General features: G+C 38.0%; 1 protein-coding gene across 1 annotated transcript in view; it reads right to left on the bottom strand.

Moving 5' to 3' along the window:
• LOC139717080 (S phase cyclin A-associated protein in the endoplasmic reticulum-like) overlaps nt 1–21,543 on the bottom strand; it is a 51,573-nt gene that overhangs the window by 15,767 nt on the left and 14,263 nt on the right. Inside the window, 11 exon segments of the mRNA XM_071628588.1 lie at nt 1,041–1,181; nt 2,230–2,341; nt 3,259–3,449; nt 4,081–4,254; nt 9,745–9,797; nt 10,428–10,566; nt 11,323–11,549; nt 12,729–12,937; nt 15,249–15,401; nt 17,965–18,066; nt 20,396–20,496. Of these exon segments, the coding sequence (XP_071484689.1) occupies nt 1,041–1,181; nt 2,230–2,341; nt 3,259–3,449; nt 4,081–4,254; nt 9,745–9,797; nt 10,428–10,566; nt 11,323–11,549; nt 12,729–12,937; nt 15,249–15,401; nt 17,965–18,066; nt 20,396–20,496 (1,602 nt within the window).

Below are 21,543 nucleotides of genomic sequence, written 5' to 3'. Positions count from 1 at the left end.
CAAAAAAATAATTTAACGAAAGGAATTTACATTCGGATACAAACCAATCTGTGTTGAAAAGTGCCAGTAAGAATGTCATTTGGTGTAAAGGAAGAACATACTTAGTTTCCAATGTCAGGACTACTAAATAAAGAACACCACCACTGACAACAGCAACAAGAAGAAAACATGGTGGTGTGAATACAGAAACAAGTCTTGCAACATTTACTGGTAACCATGACTGCTACAGTCAGAACTCTCTGGCCTCTTACAATGTTGGATAATGTCATCAGAAATAAGAATACAATGTATCCCTTCATTTCCAGGCCTGACTACATAATGCAGTATCATGGAAATCCTGCTAGCACATTTGGCATAGTCATCTTTGGCCCAAATGTTTGTGAAGAAAAACAATATCAAAACAAGGGACAAATTTAAGCACCTTAATGAACAAATACACAAGTATCCCTTCATTGTGAAAGGCTATGTACTGAAACATTGAGGCAATTCTGATAGCATAAATAACCTTCCATATCCACCTACTGTAAATCCAGAAACATTTGCGGCATGAAATTCTCACGAACTGCCACTGGGATTCAATATATTGTGTAGACACGTGCTTTCGCATGCATTTTACTTTCGCAAATCTTGGCTACTTACAAAATTCGCGAAAGTTGAATGTGCACATGAAAATTTCTGGTTTTACAGTATGCCTCTACAATATGCGTAGAACAAAACTAAACACTGCAACTGATTGACAAATTGCCCTACATCGACGTGAATAAGCACTGAATTGATCAGTGTTTTAGTAGTAGCCATGATAGAAAAATCACGGGCGTACATACTCGAGCCAGGATTCAAACCTATCACCTCCTGATCTCTGGAAAGGCGTCATATCAACTAGACCAACGAGCTTCTGCCCGGCAGCAAGTGTCGGTTTGAATCCTTATTTACATCGATATAGGGCAATTTGTCAATCAGTTGCGATGAAAAACAACTTGACGGAAGAATTTCATGAATTTGAAAAACTAAACACGAGGAGAGAAAAAAAGGTCATTCACCTTTGCTTCCTCATCCTGTGCTTTGCGGATGACTGCCTGAAGCTGCATCAGTCTCTTGTCTTCTGCTTTCTTCTGTTTCTCCTCCAACAGCTTCTTCTTCTGTCTGATCAGTTCTTCCTTCCAATCAGTGACTTCCGCAATCTGGCAGATTTAAAAAGTTTCCACAAGAGGAGAGGTTACAAGCAATGTTCATGCTTGTCTTTTTGGCCCGAATTCACAAAGGTGGTACAACTGAAACCATGGTTTAAACACTGGACAATTTGTATGGAACGCCCAGCGTCGTATGGCCTATTTTGTTACGAAATCAGTCATTTGGTCGATGAAATGATCATTTCGTAACAAAATGACAACATTTTGTCTGCGAAATGATCATTTCATTAACGAAATGGTCATTTTCTCGACGAAATGACTGATTTCGTAACAAAATAGGCTATGCGACACTTGGTGTTCCATACAAATTGTCCAGTGTTTAAACCATGGTTTCAATTGTACCACCTTCGTGAATTCGGGCCATTTAGCTTAACTCTTTTTAGTTTTCTTTCTTTTTCTTGTTCCTCCACTCCTTCCTTTCCACCATCCCTGTCCCTCCGTCTTTCTGTCTCCAAACATTACTCACAAGGTCCTCACCATTTTTTAATCAAGAATGATATGGGAGGTTTTTTGTTGTTGTTTTTTCCAGGCATTCACCTAGTGATGCCATATGAAAGTCATGCTCACTCTCAGTATGCTTCTCAGTGTTGATGGAATGATGTGCAAAAGAAACAATTTTCTGGAGGATGGTTACAAAAAATGATAATTTGAAGAGCTGTGTGATGAAAAAAAAAAAAAGAAGAAACTTTGGATATCACCTTTGAAGTTCAGGAATGAAAAGAATTATTGTCTTTGGTGCCAATAACCCTCTCACATCCATTAGAGAGGACTCTCGTTATAACCAAGTCCTCGGGACCGGCAGTTTTCTTTCATAATATCAAAATTTTGTTATAACCATACAAACAAACAAATTTAAAAAAAACAGTGGAAAATATTGTGGTCTGAATTTTTACTTTGTTGTAACCAGGATTTTGTTATAACTTTGTTCATTATAACAGGAGAGCAGTGTATCATACACTAGCATTGATATCATATCTCACTGGCATCTTGATATAACCACTAGTGGTAATGAAAGTGTTAATGGGGAGCTGATACCTACCCTTTCATGGAGTGTCTTAAGTCTCTGGGCCTTGGCATCCATCAGACATTCTCTCTTGTGCTGGGCTTTGGTCTGACGCTCCTCGTGACGCTTCTGAGACTCTTCTCTGGTCCTACATAGGTCCAGATGAGATAGAAAACAACACCATGATGGAACTGGGGTCACTACATATGAAATATTGACAGGGTTCCTCTACGGAACTTTTCTAATGATACTCCTTGCAGCCTACCATCATTTGCTGTCATGCTGTGTTTGTGCCATTTCCTAAAAAAAAAAAAACTGCATGCACATAATTTCTCATTGACAACTACACATCTTTCAGTTACCCCAATATTCATTAGATATGCCGTATTTTATACAGTGGTCCCAGCTTAATCAGGACGGGTTAGGATATGAGTTTTTATCCTGTCAATTCCGGGCTCCCCTTCAACCATTGATTCATATGAACACAACAGTCTTGATGTACATAGGTTAATGACATTAGACAACTGCTTTAGGTAGAGACTTCCTATAATGCCAACAGAGAAAATGGCAATAGTAATGGGGCAAACAGTACTTTTGTTTCACACACACAAACAAAAATCATTTTAAAACATTAAATATTAAGACTGCACAATTGAAAATCTCAGCTACATTAGAAAGTAGCCAGCACATTAAGAAAGTTGTATCTCTATGAGTATATGTCTGAACTCAGTCATCATTTTGACACATTAACGAGATACAGTGGCAGCATTTAGGCAAGAATATGTTGGAAAGTGCGCAGGATGTGGCCCCGATAGAAAATAACATGTAGATTTGTTGCATAGAATTTGTTTGTACTTCCACTGGGTTCCTGCTAGAATAGTTTGTAATTGTCAGATGAGCACTACGTACACACATACATCACATGACTTTTCTCGAATGAGGCACTTTCTCTTCATCTCAACTGACATGATTTCTGAAACTTCTGATGACCCTATGCTACTGAAGGCTACCCCTTGAGCAGTGGATGGGTTAAAAAAAATAACATAAAAAGCTTGGTTCCCCTACCTTTTCCGTGATGGGGAGGAGAGCTTTTCATGCATGTGGAGAGCATATCCCGGAGTACGGGCCGCTTCCACGCCCTCTAGTTCCACCAGCTCGGCCCAGGAGGCCCCTTCGCTCTCCCGCTTCTCAAAATCTATGGCCATGTCGGCCCAGTCAGATGCCCTCTGGGAGCAGTCTAAGGAACTCATGGTGTTCTGGGTTCAAAACAGACACAGGAAAATGAAAAAATATTCAGGGAAAATCAACTATGAAAGCCAGTAAGTCGGTCAAATTTCTTATTCAATCTCAGCCGAACTGTGTGTTAAATTTCTGGGTCATTCATGATGAAAATACAGACTTTCAGGAATGAATCTTATCTCTGCTACTGTGATTTCTATGTCATCTACTCACCAATCTTTAACAACACCAACAAAAACAAAAAAGCTGACCTGATTTATACTAACCTTCTATGGATGGTGGAGGGAACTATAATATCAAAGTATGCAGCATTGAGAAACCTGTACTAGTAAATTCACTCTGGTATGCAAGGTATGGTTGAACAAAAGGAATGCTGCAAACAACATCCCGTTATACACTATTTCACTAGTACTGACACATCATACCATTCATAACTTGGGAAGCACAATGGCATTAATCCAGCAGATTTTAGAGTGTTTGATGTCTCTCTGATTCTCAAGTGAAGATAAAGTGATGATTCTTCCACTTCAACAGCACAAAAAAGAATAACAATAATAAATCCAACAGACTTGAGAATAATACCACAAACAGATAATCGCATGGCAACAACAAACAGGACAGAAATAGATTCATGGGAAGGCATCTCACCCCAAGGTCACTCTCAGCATCATCCGTTTCCACGACGATCTCCGTCAGTTCTTCCTCCTGGATCTCCTTGTTGAGGTTCTCCTCCTCTGCAATGGCCCTAGCGAGGGCTTCCTCCTGGCACTTTGCCAGCTCATTGGTCAGAGTCTCCTCCTCGTCCAGTTCTGTGTCAGGATTCTATGGATTCATCCGTAACAACACTCAAATTAAATATCATACATAGCTAATTGTCAGTAATCAACATTCTGAAGTTTAACACGAAACATAGCTTTATTTGTAAGAATCCGATGTCACCGACATTTACTTACAGTCACGACTTCCTGCAATCTGTTCATCAATAGTCTAATGTTTGTATACAATACTATTACGAGTACATAACTTCAAGCCATGAAATTAGGTAACTAGGAATAACTGGGAGAAAATCATGCAATAAGAACTTTCACCAAAAACCTCTATATCACTAAAGGCAGATGTTTATAAAATGGGAAGAAAAGGTTGAATGAAGCTCTTTCTTTCCTTAAAGGGACATTCCAGACGATTTTCATAATTTCACATCATGTATTACATAAATTGACAACTCCATGTATAGATTTGTGGAATTTAAAGTGGTTTTTGAGCAGGGAAACAATACTTTGAAAAACCTTAAACAAATTACACTGAACAAGGATGATGACATAGGAGGTTCACATATGCCAGAAATGTAGCAGTGTAATTCCATGACAATACCGCTTGCTTGCGAGTTCACCTGTGTATAATCTATGCATGCCTTCTTCTTTTGTTCTGCTTCCTTGAGTCCCAACTCATGAATTCTTATGGTGACTCTGCCATGTCATCATCCTTGTTCATTGCAATTTGTTCTAAATTTTGAAAATGTTCTTATTCTTCATCCCAATCATCATAAATTCTGAAACTCTGTCCTCAGTATAACTAATTTATAGTTGTTCAAATATAAAAATCTGAAAATCATCCGGAGGTCTCCTTTAAGAAGACAAATAATCCAATTAAATGGGACAACTGGTAAGGATTCAATTACATTTATACTGCACAATGGGACTAAAGTTGTCAATGATATATGACTGCATACAAATGTACATAGTACTTGCTGCATTCTACTCACTCCTGAATCCTGTACATTATTGCCCACAAACATTTCTATACCTCCCACATTCTTAGCCTATGTCAGCATCAAATACCTAAGTAAGATACATACAGCATTACAGAAGTTTGTTGTTAACATTCACTTTGAGTTTGTCCACATCAATGCCAGCTCATGCTTAAGCACTGTTCCCAACTTTGGAACATGTCCATTACATACTGGGGTATACATGTATCTTCTGGCATTAGCTTCAGTATTCACTTTGTCTAAAATAATTTGATATGGAAATTGGTCATGTCCTTAGCACTGCCTGTAAAGGTTACACAGAACACCTAGCAGGGAATGACCTTGGCAATAATAAGTTACAACACATCAGAAACTGTGCTCTCTTAATATCCGGCTTGACTGAGTCTTTACATTGTCATGATACACTCAAAAAGTTCCAGTATAATGATTCCATGCTGCATATTCAAAGGGTTGTGAGTGACTACGAATTTTTCAGCACATTCTCTTTATATCAACAACCCAGACAAAGGAAGACAAATGCCAAGGGAGGTATTCTTTGACCATTCAAGAAAAAAAAAATCATATTGTCTTGGACATACACCTGCAGTCAATATTGTATAGTAATGTACACAATCTTGTAATGCAGGTAGCTGCATCACTGATACACTGATATCATTAATTACCACCTGTGAGTGTGAAAAAACTGTTAAATTGTTAGCCACATTAAACCAATCACTGCAATTGGATGCAATAGGCTGAACACAGCTCCAAACATCATTCTGAACAAGATGATTAAAAGAAATCAAAATTTCCAAACAGCAAACTTCCAAAACTGAACACTTTGTGAAGGGGTGAGGTCATAACAGCAGATGGCTTGTTAGAACAGCAATAACTCAACTTCAGATATTTTTCTCTCCTTTTGCAACAAGGAAACAACACAGAAAAATCATCACAACTCATAATCTATATGTGCATGTTTGCCTTTGATCTTTTGGGGATGGGGTGGTAGTTAGTCATCACCGCCTAGAGGTGTTTGGGAGAAAGTGATGAATTATCGCTGCAATGAAAATAAAATATTTTACTGCATTTCATTTGCCGCATTTATTTAATGGGTGCTTATGAGCTGCAATGGGAGGTTGTTCAGACACACGTTTTGTTTTTGTTTTAGAGAGAGAGAGAGAGAGAGAGAGAGAGAGGTAGATGAGAAAGGTTCCCTCTGCACACTTCCATGTGCTCTGCATAAGATTTTGTCATAGAGAGCTGCAATGCGTCTTTCGTGCACGGTAAGGCTGCTGAGGGTGTTAAGGTACTGCAGGGTGTTTTGCATACTAATCACGTTTTATGTAGAATTTCTTACTCTAAGGTCTCTGTATAAAATATTACAAACTATATATAAACAGAAGACCACAAAAGATAAGTCACAAAAGAACATATTTTATGACATCCAATATTTGCCTGACATTGAATATATCAATATATTTGATACCATATTTTTTTCCCTCATTTTCAGCAGGAAAAATAGATCAGATACAGTCTAACGTAACAACATGTAAACATTTTATCATTGTATCTTCAGTACACAGAACTGGTCGAGTCCTCGATTAAGGTATAGAGCATAGAAAGTTTAGGTGAAAGTTACAACTATTACATGGTGCTCTTCTTTTCTTCACATTTCAATGGGTGATGTCCGTATGAGAATGCACTGCTAGCACTAAATGTGACCATCGTCGGGTGCCAAGAAGAAACTGACAGATTAAATAGAAGTCAGGGAGCTTTTATGAAATGCACGCATGACAGGCTCACTGTGGCTGGATGAATTTGAGTTGACTTATTGCGCAACTCTGCAACTTTAGCAAGTTGAGAGATAGATACACATTTACTAGAACTTACAAGAAGAAATATATAGTAGCTGCTTCCTTACACAACATAATTTCTTTGTTCATCAAACTCAGTGCACAGAAGGAAACAGACGCTGCTCTTAAAACTGTACAACCACAAACATTTGCCACATGAAAGCTTTGCAAATGGGAGCCTACGGCCTTTTTGGCAGCAGAAAAACTTTCGCATGTTGCCGCCCATGAAATATTTACAAGTATACTATATGTACTGGATTGTGTACAATAAAACTTTCATGTACATTTTACTTTCGCGAATCCTGGCTCCTCGCAAATTTCGAGAAAATTTCATGCACACAAAAATTTCTGGTTTTACAGTACTATGCTAAAATTTCATTTCCGTTATCCCACTGTTTTGTGATTGTGCTGCTGGGTTGGGCACACAGTCATTGGGATAGAAATGTCAATAATTGTCGTGCAATCACTCCTCTCAACGGTGACAAATCACATGTGATGCGAGATACCACATTCTGATCTCATGATTCAAAACCTTTTGTGCCATCAAAGCAAAATTTGTGAGGATTTTCAGGACAAGTAAACCTGTTTCCAAATTGAATGCTGCAATGACAAATCCAGACCTTGTCAATATCTTGCTCGGTCACAGAAATAAGCAAAGCCCAGCCCTTGTGAGCCTAAAACAATTGTTATACACACTCATATCAGTACACCTCTGGCAATTATTGACACTGGCTTGATTTGGGTTAAATGATCTGAGATGAACGCATGTACCATTTTTGCAAACACATGCTGATTAACTGGCAAAGAAGATAAAACTGAAAACAAGAATACCAGATCTGCTTGTGAAAAATGATTTAACCCTAATCAGGCTGGGGGGGGGGGGGGGGGGCGGAATCCGCCCCCCCTCGACGTTTCGCGCAATATCTTCGCAACGCGATAAGCTCCCGCCGCGATGTTTCATGACTTTTTTCTTTCAAGTATCGCGCAACTTTTGAGACCCAAATTGTTGTGCCCGCACGTACCGTTTTGACGCAACGCCCGTTCAAAAAAAATTTGTCAACCCCAAAATTGCTCCAAAACGTGATTTTGTGTACAAATCCAATGCAAAATTGTGTTTTTTCAATTAATTCACATAAAAATTCATATCTTCACTTAGAATGGCCGAAATTAATATATTTTAGCATAATAATGCTTCGAAAAATGTCTGTGACAAATTTTGGCCAAAAAACAAACAAAAACAAAAGGTCAAAAAACAAAGAAATACATAAGAAATTCAAAAAACAATAAAATACATAAGAAATTAATTTCGATACAGATTTTTTTTTATCCTATGTCTCAGAAGAATGACACAAGAAACATTTTAAAAAAGAAATTAGCTTAATTGGAGCATTAATAAGTGATTTAGAGCCCAAAACTGATTTTATGCATAAATAATTAATTAATATAAAATATAAGAAAAATCTTTCGGAGAAAGCAACCATACGTTTTGATAGAATACGTCGCGGGCGTCGCATGTGCCGATTTTCGGCGTGATCGCGCGTTCCATAGGCGAGATCTGAAGGGAGGCGGAATCCAGCCTGATTAGGGTTAATCAAAGTAGTACTGAGAGAGAGCCAATCCCCAACTGAGTTAGTTAGTGGCAAGCAAACCAAAACAGCAAAGTCAACATAGAGACAAAAATGCAAAAATTTGTAGGAATAGTGCTTTTTACCAGACCCAAGACTTGAAGAGCTAAATTCAGGTCCCTGTAGACAAAACTTCCTCTTGCTAAAGCAAAGTATAACTTAATATCATAACACTTGCATCATCCAGGCATTAAAGATCTTGTCATTCTTTATTTCTTTTCCACTTTGTCATAATAACCAGCTGGGGGTCTCCCTTCCTTGAATTTCTAGAATAAGCAATCATGACTAACCGCTTCACACACAAAAAAAGTGACTTTTAAAAATGAATTTTAAAAATTTCATCTCAACAAAACATCCTGATGACATGCCTCATCCCACTTTCTTCTGAGACATCTTGGAGGTCTTTAGAGAGTACCTATTATTCTTTGTTGTGTTTTTTTTGGTCTTATAGAAAGGCTACTGAACTGAAAAATTCCATGCCTAGATAATGTCCCGCATACATACCAGAGGAAACATCAGCATATGATTTCTTGTAGTCTACAAGTGGAAACTTGACAGAGCATTGGGCTATGGCGGCATTTAATTCAACAGCTGGCCATGGTATATAAACTTTTTGATCTCTGTAACCTTTTACCTCCATGGTCTGATTTAAAAATTACAACAAGTTTCCCATATTAGAATCTTATTTAAACCTAAAAGGTCTCCAGAAATCATTATTGCAGTACTGCAGGCTTTGCACCAATTTCATCAGTTTCACTTGACATTCTATGAAATAATAGTAAAATGGTTTTAAAATCTTGATTGCTGTACATTGACTGTAGATATAAGTTACTTTTACAAAGTTAACTCCTCCATGAATGGATCAAAGATAAATTTCTGGATATTATCATAAGTTCCTGTTTGCATCCTGCAAAAAAATACGACATATTTTTATCTATTTCACAGTTTCCATTGCCATGTGCTCTGAGCATTTGAAGATAGATTTGTTAGTGATGGAATGTTAGTAGCAAAGAGTGTTAGAAGCACAGCATACCTCCTCCTCCTCCTCCTCCTCATTATCATCACTATCAAGTTTCTTTGCCAATACCTCCTCCTCTTCTTCCCGCTCCCCATCGTCCGATGATGACACCAAGGTTTTACCTTAAAACAAATCGAGAAGAAAACATTATAAGTGTATTTTCTTTTCGCTGTTACCCTTCAGAAATAGGAAGATCATGTGCTCGATTAGTATGACTGTAAAAATCTTAATTTTCAAGTATTTTGTGCAACATGAAAGTAGTGCAGAAATAAAAGAGCACAACTAATCATGCTTGTAATATGTCATATTTTATCTCTTTGATTCCATGGAATCACTTGCAGTCTGATGAAGTTCGAAACAAATTTTATACTAAAAACTGAACATTTGCTGTAAGTAAATTCATCATGTAGGGTATATATCTATGTAATATTTTAACAAACCTGTACTACCTGCTCTATCCAAAGACTTGGTAATTCAGAGCTTTGTATGATGTCAATACTTTCTGCACTGAGTATTTCTGATCCCCAGATTGAGTTCACGGCTAAGATGGATATTTTTTTTTCCCAGTCAGGATTGAATGATGATGCAACTTGTATGGAAGAGTGTAGAAATTATTGATATCTATATCAAACAAGGATTGAAAATGTAAACACCAAAATTGACTTATTAATTATATAAAAAATTCCTGATATCACTTTTGACTTGAAAGGAAACCATTCTACCCATCCCCCTGTCACTCTTAGATCACTTACTAGTGGATGCTTGGATGATGGAGGGGTCGTCATCCTTAATGTCACCACTCTTGGAAGGGGTAGGGGGCGGCTCATTCTGCCTCTCCTGCATCAGCTGCCTGACCACGCCCCCTCCTGACGTAGACGTAATTTGGTCCACCTGTGTGTGTGTGTGTGTGTGTGTGTGTGCCAGTATGTGTGTAGAGGAATAAAAAGTTTGGTGACACAGAGTTGGGACCATGGGATGCTTTCATAAAAGATTTAGGTCCGGATTGATGTCATTCTAAATGTTCAGATATTCTCTGCAGATACTGGAAATATGAACAGAAGCCAAGAAAATTTACCGGTAAACTGCTCAACAATAATGTTGTACAACAAACAAAAACAACCAATAGATGTTGGCAGAGTGGCTGTTGACAATGTAACATTGCAATGGATAGCCCAAGAGATTGAGTCACTGTGTTCATCTTTAGAGAGAGTGTTTTTACCACATCAAAACACAACAGCCTTCAAAAAACCTTCTCATCTATCCAGTCATCACATTCTTAGATCTTGAGGAAAACTTCCTTTTTCCCCTTCTTTTATCTATCTCAGTCTCTTATCCTACCCTATTAACAGTGATGATATCAATGTCTCGCTACTTTAAAGGCTATGATCTTCACACAGGAGTCTTCTTCTACACACTTCTCTACCATTTGCTTACTTTTTCTGTGTTACATCTTCCAGCTACTTTAGCTTCATTCCCTTGTCAATACTCTCCTTTAAAATCTTTTGTCTGATCACTACTCCATTCTTCCTACAATTGCACACGACAAGTATTTTGGCGCATGGGGAGGGGAAGGGGGTTATCACTGAACATACAACTTTAGAAATGTCCATGCTGCGGTTGGAATAAGGCAAGTACTTAATGACTAACATGGTTTGGTCTGTTTTCCTTCTCACTGTCGGCCCGCTCTCTGCCCGTCGAGGCAGAGGGGGGCTTGGGTGGGGCAGGGCCATTGGCCAACCCCGCCCGCTGGCTGGTGCTGGTCTGTACAGAGGTGGTGGAGATGTGGTGGCGGCCACCGGAGTGCTTAGCAGAGGACGGGCGGGACCGGTTCTGTTTGCTTCTCTGCACCGTTTCCCATCCCTCATCATCCGCATCTGGAAGAAAAAATGAAAAGACGGGGAAAAAAAAACAATGATTTGTGAAACTTTCAACTGTGTGTGTATACCAATCCAACTTGGTGGCATGATCTGCCATTACGGCAGTGTCCTGCAAGTGTGGTGAATGCAGTAAAACGAGGAATGTTCGTGTGCATTTTAATTTCGCAAATTTCGCGAGAGCCGAGTTTTGTGAAATTAAAATGCACACTAAAGATCTTGTCTACATTATATGGATTTAATGTTAGAGGCAACTTGCAAAAATTTCATGCTGTGAATAAGGCCGTCGCCTCTGATTCACGAAAATTCAATGCCGAGAAAATATCGTGTTATACAATATTGCAGCGCGTGTGACCAGCTTGCAAAACACCACAGTAATGTTGCACACAAATCAAACCTCAGATCAGTGTATGCATGATAAAGAGTTTTCCAGTTACACCATGTAGTAATTGTCCACAGAAGGACTTTTGGGGTATACTCCACTAATATATCAGGGTTTTGTTTTTCAAATCTTTAAAGGACTCATACCTGCATGATGTAACCACAAAACTCTCTCTATCTGAAACGATATATCTGTGAACGGATCACAATTATCAGTACTACAAGTCTTACAGCAAATGTCTATATTTATAGAGGCCAAAATAGTGGCATATAAATCACCTTAATGTAAATGAAGTTTCAACTCTATGCCTAAATAATCATGACAAAGACAGTCATCCTTAAAGCACCTTTTTTTAATAATAAAAACGTACCTTGTAGAAATGCAGGGTATAACTCCATTGATGAAAATAAGCACAATCAAAAATTACATAACTTGTCCCGACAATATGTGAATGATGCATTCTCTGGCAAAAAACAAAAACAAAAACAAAAACAAACTAGTTTTCTCTAACACAACATTTCACTAATACATGTACCTTGAAGACATAAATATACTATGTTGTAATAAAATCCCTTAAATCATCGGATTCGTGGAAGATATTGATTTTCCATACTTGTGAATAATGACCCAAATGCTTCTGCATGCTTCAATACCAATTACTACTACAAAATTTGCTGATTCACCAAGTACACAATTTTTTTTAAAAAATCTAAAAACTTGTGTTAAGGAAATAACAGACTTCCATACAATGACTGTACGAGGGTAGGAACACAGTGACTGAGATAGCTAAGGCTTACCTTCGCTGTGCGTTCCATCCACACTTGGCACACGACTGTCACGAGTTGGTTCCACACTGGTGGAGGCTGGTGGTGGTGGTGGTGGTGTTTGGGTGGCCTCCACTTTGGGCAGTTCCTTTTTCAAGGGGCTGGTCGGGACTGGTTTAATGGTCTTTTTCCCCTTCACCCTGTCAGCCCAGCTGGTACCAACTTCTGGCACTGGTACAGGGCTGGCGATCAAACATTGTTTAATTTACACGTCAAAAGTTGCTCGGATAGTCAAAAATACAAACTTGAGCTGATCATAGGTATGATTGACATCAATCTAGTTACTACCATACATTATGTATATACCTGGTATACCACACTGTTGTTCAGTCTTTGCAATCTTGTAGTATTCACATAGTCCTATTTCTTTAATCAATCAGCAATGCAAAAGTCATTCATAAAATCTGCATAATACAGAGATCAGGATGACTCTTCAAACATTCTTTATATATATATATATATATATACAGCACTGTGGACCCTCAGGCAAAAATTATATGAAATATTAAGCCTCATTGTATCTGTCTATTCTCCATGAAAACATTTTACATTACCAGAAAATTGTACTAAACTGATGACTACATCAAGCAAGAATTACATGTTTACATTCAATGCCCTAGCTTTACTACAGAACATCAGTAGATAGAAAGGCAAACAATCTTCACACACTGCTTTGAGCCTCCATCCCCCCCCCCCCCTTGAAAAAAACAGTTGATAATTACTCATATATTAGACAATCCAGGTGATTATTCAAGGCAACTTTACATATATATTCAAACAACTGATCAGGAAGCATGTAGAAGGGCTTTCATACTGCCAATTTTGGTTTTAATTGTTGAATATCCTGGCATAGTTTATGGGGAAAAAAATTATGAAAGGTTACAATTTGTGACAAGACCAGTATACTGTATGTCCCATTAAAAAACTAGATATATCGCTACGGCTACTGATATGCCTCCGCCATAATGCATGGTTCTCCTAATAGGTCTATAGTACAATGTCTTGACAATGTGTGATGACAGTTTCACACAATTGGCAAAATATTAAAATGACAGGTTTGACACAAATGTGCTGAATGTTCACTTTCCTAGAACTAGGTTCAATTGGATGAATGATTAAAATGTCAGAGTGCAGGTATTTGGGGGAACTGATGATTTTTACTTGACTTTTGACCCTTTTATAAGTTTATGCATAGAGTAATTTTCAAGGTATTGAGAAAAAGTATAATTCCAGTATCAAGTGGGAAAATAGCATTATCTAAATCTGGCCTTTGACCTTTGAACTCACAGTTCCAAAGAGAGTCACTGTTAGGCTGAACATGCATAAATATGTAAGTTTCATGATGATACCTTGAGTTACTTTCGAGATATGGAGGAAAAAGTGCAATTTAGCACATTCACTTGACCTTTTACCTTTTGACCTTTGACCTTTTGGCAAGAAACTTCCCCAAAAATATATATTGGGTAATACATGCCATACATCAAGTTTAAAGAAAAAAAACCCTTCAGGCATATTGCATTTTAAGGAAAGTAGTGATATTTTGAGGAGTTGACCTTGACCTTTGACCCTCTGACCTTTGACCCATGACCCCAAACTTCCCTAGATAATCACTGCCCATCGGTACAAGCATATATACTAAGTTCCATGAAGATACCTTGAACCATTTGCGAGATATGGAGAAAAACATGAAATTTCAATTTTTTTTTTTCACAAAATAACCTGTGACCTTTGACCTTTGACCCTGTGACCCTAAAATCCACACAAAGTATTATCCGCCAAGGATATACCCTCATACCAAGTTTGATGTAAAACCACCACACGGTTCTTGAGATATCGACAAAAACAAAACGGGACGGACGGACGTACGGACGGACGTACGGACGGACGTACGGACGTACGGACGGACGGACGGACGGACGGACGGACGGACGGACGACCCGAAAACATAATGCCTCCGGCCACGGAGGCATAAAAAAAAAAAATACAATGGGATCCTCCGCAACGATAACATAAAAGATAGTGAATCAATCCAAATACAATTTCAAGGCATGAAACAATAACTTATTACCCGTATCTTACAAAAAAACCCATCCAACTTGTTCAGTGGTCAAAGAGAAATGAAGATTTTTGTTGAGCATGTCAGGAATCCCTTCCCTCCAAGTTCTACATTGTGTTCACACATTAATATGCAGTTCCAAGAGCATCCAAGTGCTAAACTTGGAAGAATCAGACCCATGACATTCTCTACAATGATTCACATTTCTCTGTGACCACTTAACCAAACTGAATGGGATTTCAGCAAAATATAGCTCAGATGTTATACTTTAAGACACTGAAATAGCATTCAGACAGTTTACTCATATTAGAAGATATCAATGTGAAAATCCGATTGTATTTTCTTTTTTTTTCTTTTTTTTTTCTTTTTTTTTTCTTTCTTTTTTCTTTTTTTTTTTTTTTTTTTGGGGGGGGGGGGAATGCTGCATATATCCATACCTTGCTTTGCCGGTCTCAATGACTGGCTGCACACCAAAGGTAAGGGACCTGTTCACTGGGCTAGGGGTGCTCCTATACCCATCGGGGGTGGGGCTGGCCCCGAGGGCCCGCCCTGGGGAAGTCTTCCTTACTTCCCATGCCAGAGATGTTGGTCTGAAAAAAAAGGGAAGGGGAGGTACTAGGTATGACATTAGCAATGAAGAATACCAGATATAGAGTACTTGTTGATAAAGTAAATTGTGAGTGCATTTATTCTGTGTTGAAGAGAAATGTGCAGTTTGTTTCTCATGAGTTAATACTCTTTCATTGAAGCTGCTTCATGTTGTAATGTGGTGAGAAGTGTCACAAGTGAAACAGCAGAAGAGTTTTAAAAGTCTTGTACAGAGAATCAGGACATAAAGTTGGTTTTTGATATCAAGTGACTTGTGCTTTTTTTCCCCCTTTTTTGGGCATGCACACATATTAGGACAGTTTTTTCAGCATGAAATTTCAGTGACCTGGTGAAAAAGGCTTGTTAATTTTCACTTTTGCTTTCAATGCTTTTGCTTGTTAGTTTACATTTCTGCTTTCTTTTGCTTTCAAACTCAAGCCAAATTTGCTAATTAATAGAGAAAACAAATATTAAATGAAGTCAGCATAATTGTCCGGGGGGAGGGGGGATGTTTCACAAAGAATTTACGTCGAGCTTAAGACTTAAGATTGACTAAAAATTATGGCATGTTGTGTGTGTCTTCGATGTTGCTCAACTTTCTAATGAAAGATTTTGTAGATTTTTTTTTTCATGTAGCCACTGATGATACAAGATAAGATAAATACCAATGGAATTATTCTGTAAACATTAATGATAATTTGAAGTGGGTGGTGATTAGGCTAATGAAATTGATCAGGGAAAACAGTGGCATACCACAATTTTTAGTCAACCTTAAATTAAGTTCGACTACGTGAAACACCCCCCAGGTCCAATGTCAACAATACGAAACAGATGCTTTGCCTTATACTTAAAATAGTAAACCAGGTTAGTCTTGCAGTCACAGCACTGTCTCTTTACAAATAATGTTGACTTCCCCAAAGAGTTAAAGGTATTGTTTACCAGTGGGAGCAGTGATTTAAAAAGATGTTAAAGGATCACATTTGGTGCATATGTGTAGGTCACTTGTATCCCAAAACATCCTACCATATAAAAATTTCGTAATAAAGCCTAAGATATGAGGAGATATCACTATTTTTCTCACTAAACCATTTTTAGTTTATTTCAATTATTGTTCACATTTCGTATTTTTAACAATACTTAAGATTGATTACACTGATTCAAATTTTTACATTGGTTGTTTCTATCCCGCATTCACCTTAAAGAAGTATTTTGAAGCACTAAAGCTGTTTTTTTTTTCATTTGCAAATGGTAAATATTGCCTTTAAATTACCAGAATCAGTGGAAACCTAACTGCCTCTGGACAGAGAAGGATGATAAGGTGCATTCTGGCTAGTTTGTTGCTGAAGAGCACACACATTCAAAGCCTCTTCTTCTTTAATGTGCAGCAGTGCTCAATGGCAAAGTATCATAGAAAACTCTAAAAGGAACTTTCATTGAAACAAAACTCTTATGATTTATCTAACGAGCATGCTAGCACAGACGCAGGGTTCGTGCATGATGTAACAGAAAGTATAGATATCAAATCTTTTATCTTTAAGCAAACAGGATATTTGTTTACGTTTATATTTACATAAAGGAAATTTAACAAACATAAAAACTCACTGCAAAACAGCAAGGCCATCTCATCTAAGATGAGGCACATCATATTCTCATAAGAAAAATGGCCCTAACAAACTGGCATTAAGAATGCTTGAAAGAAACAGACAAAAATTCTAATTCAACCATGCATATATTAAGACCTCTGCTTGCTTGTTTGTTTTGATTCAAGGCAAAAATAAAATGTTTTACTAGCATAACCTGCACACCTGTCGTTATCACGTACTTGTATGATTGTGCTGCATGTGCAACCAAATTTGCTGTGCAAAAAAGCTGGTAAAGTTGACAACAGTTTTGCGCCATAAAATGTACACTTTTAGCGGTTTTTGCCAGAGTTAACCTCTTTTTGTTCTTTGAGCACACCCAACACCACATGTTTGGGCGATATCCACATCCATTTTGCATTTATCTCGCTTTAAAACCCATGCATACTTCATACATGCTCCATAACAAAACAAAACACAGACAAAATACATTACCTATCCTGTATTTCACAAATAACATTTGACAATTCTCCCTATCGCATATAGCTCTCCGAATCTGAATGCGTGTGGCGCTCTAATTTTTTTACCTTTAATTCTTGGCATATAAATTTCCGGTTATGAATGCGCGATGTCTAAATGTACGCTTTTATGCACATTGAATGCCGAAGTACTAGTATTCACAGATCGTATCAAATTTTGTCTTACAATCTGTCGAATAATCAAGTTATTTTCTAATCTGTAACTTTACATTTGATGAATGGGATTATTCTGTGAAGCGGCCCAATGCTGGGCTGATGATGCGAAACAACAAAATTATGGAAAATATCCATAGATGAAGGACGTGACGAGGGTAAACCGCAAAACCAGAAGTGTATGTCCGAAGAGCAATCAACCAGATATTGGTATCGTGAGGTGATATCGCATGATATCGGCTGTATGCGATAGGGAGAATTAGGGGGAGGGGAAGAATGGAAGAGGGACCAACCGTCTGTGGGTAGAAAATCTGGCCTCGGCGGGCCAGCTGGGGGCTCTGTGCTTGGAGGGTGACGAAGACGACTTCCTGACCTCCCAAACAATGGAAGTCGGTCTGACCCCAGAGTGAGGTTAGTCGCAAGGTTGGGTGAGGTTTAGGGTCAAACGGCACGGCAATCACAGAAAAAAGAGTAAATCGATGGAGGAAAACACAGCACACAATGCATGAATCTCATGAAGGAGAAAACAAAACACTTGGAGTTAGTATTGATTAGACTGTATCACCCCTATACAATTCCACACATCAAAAACATTATGAAGAACATGGGTCAAAGGTTAAAAAAGAAATACTGTAAAAGTGGAAATTTTCGCGGTGTTGTAATTTTCGCGCAACCCGAAACTAGCGTGTAAATAAAAGCACGCGAATATTTTTGCTTGCCATATGTTCTTGTACTTACTGTCTTGATTCCGCGGAATTAAAAACACACGAAACTCTTCTCACCGGGCCAAGCGCGAAAAATTAGTCGCGCGAAAATATCCACTTTTACAGTAGTAGCTCTTTCAAAAGAGTTTTGCTCTTGGAAATAAAGCAACTGCCCAAGTGACATTTATTTGTTTCTATAACTTGCTTGCAGTGCAGAGAATGCAAAAATTGATTTTTTTTAAACAAACAAACAAAAATTCTGCCCTGTTCATATGATCAAGTTGGTGCAAATTTAAACCATTATCCAGGATTCTGCCATAGATCTAAGGAAAAGGGGCGAGCACTGTTGCAAGAAGAAATGACTGGATGCTACATGGCTATAGTCGTCATTATGCTCTCGCCATAGGTTCCTCCAAGAAGGTACAATTGTAGCACATGCCTCCTTGGTTCTCTGTATGATATAGAGGCTGCAATACTTTCAAGCCTAGCTCATGCCATCATTTGTGTCATTTTTGAAGGGTTTTTTTTTTTTGGAAAGTTTACTCAATTGGGCATATCAGCTGCAAACGTTTAAACCAAATCCAAACAACACTCAACACTTGACCCATTATACCTTCACAGTCTTGTCATAACACAATAGTAAGAAATTAAACCAAAGTAATTGAACCAAAAATTGAACTAAACCAAAACATGCAAATTTGTTCTCAGTCTGCACATCCATATGCATATACACAATACAGCAACCTCAAAGCACAAACATGCTAGAAACTCTCTCCCCCAGAAAATTTGGTAAAGCCTTGTGTTTTTCAAGGGGGGGGGGGGGGGTGGAGGGAATTGTTACATAACATTCCCCCACTCCACTAGTCATTGTAGGTACTCCTGAATCTAAGATAACACAGGTGCACCAGTTGCTCTGTTTCTCTTCAAACACCAATAAAAGTTAATCCAGAACTATTCAAACTTCTGAAATCAACAATAACTGTGGGCCCCCTTCTGGTCCCTCCTGGCTGACAGATTAGGAATTTGACATGACACTCTCAAAGGACACAATTTAGCCTGATGAGCATGGCGCATTTTACGAAAGAAAATGCCTGACCATTAGTGTTGCAACATAGTCTGTAGTCTGGATGTGTTTACTGAATTCATTGAATAATTCACACCCTTGCTACAAACAAAAGCAAACAAATTAAATGCATCCACTATATTAAGAGACCATTACAGAACAGTAACGAAGAGAGAAAATATTATGTTAATTTGTACAAGCTCTAACGTGAATACACAGTGCAGTCACCCCAGTTAATGTAATTAAAGAGATGAGGATCTGGCCAGTACTGTGCCCCATTAGACAAAATGTACTATCAGCAAATAGTCATTGGTATCAAAACATTACTGCACTGATTCCACATGTACAGCAGCAGGGTATTCACTTATCATCCTCAATAACTGACTTTGACACACCAGCAGTGCTTTTTTCTCTTGCTACATTAGCTCACATGCACTTTGACTAATCAGCCATCAACCAGATTCACCTTTGGGGTAGCTGCTAGCAAGCGTGGCTAGTGCTCATTTATTTTGGTACTTGAAAACATAAAACATTGATAATTGTTTGCCATTCATTTCTGGTAAGGGTAGAATTCTAAAATAAGCAATTAGCAATAATTATGCTGAAAGTAAATTCAGTTAATCAAAAAAACTAGATCATTCATTTGAAAATTTGCTAAAAATTTTCAAGGATGCATTTATCAAAGCAAAATTCTTTGAGCAACAAAAAAATAAAACAGCTATTCAATTGTGAAATTCAGGTTAGTAAAACTTCGAAACCAAGTGCGTGGCAGCACATTGCCAGCTTTGCAGTGCCTGTGCAGTTAGTATTAAAAGGAACCTCTCTCCACTTTTTAAAAAATAATTCTCAAAGACCATGCCAAGAGAAACACAGCAACTTGGGGTAAAGGTAAAAAACCCAAAAGATGACAAAACTCTGAGGCATCAAGATGGTATTTGAAACCATCGTCTAGCCCACCTGTTCTCAGCATCGGCGTTCTCAAAGTCCTTCTGAACGGTAATCCTTTTAATGAGGGCATCAAAGTCTTGTGTGGCACTCTTCAGGATCATAATCACTTCCTGTATCACAAGGAGGAGATTAAGATAATCCTGGTTTAATCTATGCCATGGGTCATCACAAAGCTTCAGGTCACAAATCAGGTAACAACTTTGCTAAAACAGACACATGTTACTAATGTATAATAAATATCAGCAATACAGTGTGTGTATTTCTTTTAATAGCGTCTTATGTACAGTATGAATTAGAGCAGTGTTAAGAAATATTTGGCTACTTACTTCACCTGTACTCATTATTTCAGGTGCTGACTATAGGTCTTGAAGGGGTGTAATGAATGTCAAAATAAAAGAAAATCAAGACTGAGACACAGTAACGTCATAACAAAGTACTGAAATTTCACCTGACTGTAATCATGCTGTATATCATCAGTGTACCATGGAGCCATGCAATGACATACCTAGCAATGCCGCAAATTATCAGTCAAACATAATGTTTAAAATTCCACATGATCAAACATAGAGAGTTATTGGCCACTGTCAATCTCCTCTTGCCATGAAACATAATATGTGCTTCTAGCTTAGTACTGGAAACTGAAAGACAAATCAGCTTTAAAGTGTAACTTTGCAACATGTTCACATCAGCTTGAATGAAAAGAGTAAGGCCAGACGGACAGAATGGCAGAGGTTTTCTTAGAACTGGACCTCAAGTCAGAAGCTTCTCTAATTTCAAAGCTATCCACATTTTACTGGCAGCTGTGATGTTGGCTGCAACCACACTCTCATATAGGAAGAGGTGATGATGTTATAACATCAGAAATCTTCCACTGAATTGGACATGAGTTTTTCATTATATTCTCCATTTCTGAAAAGAAATAAGTGAATAAGTTGTATAATTTCATCAAATTATTGTCTTGTAATATCTTATCCATATTGACTTGTACTTGTACATGTACACGTAGATGGAAGGAGTTGAACTTGCTGAATTATATCAACCAAAAACATTACTAACAGATTTTTTTTTTTTGTGTGTGTACACAGCAAAAGGATATTGATGACTCCATCAACTTATCAGCTTTGAAATCCAATACCCTTCTCATATTAGTTCCAATT

Source organism: Diadema antillarum, unplaced genomic scaffold (genome assembly GCF_040938485.1).
Source record: "Diadema antillarum isolate AM-2024a unplaced genomic scaffold, OU_Dant_1.0 scf00000071, whole genome shotgun sequence".
NCBI classification, from domain to species: domain Eukaryota; kingdom Metazoa; phylum Echinodermata; class Echinoidea; order Diadematoida; family Diadematidae; genus Diadema; species Diadema antillarum.
Note: the sequence above shows the minus strand (reverse complement) of the source record. Positions and strands in the feature narration are given on the sequence as shown.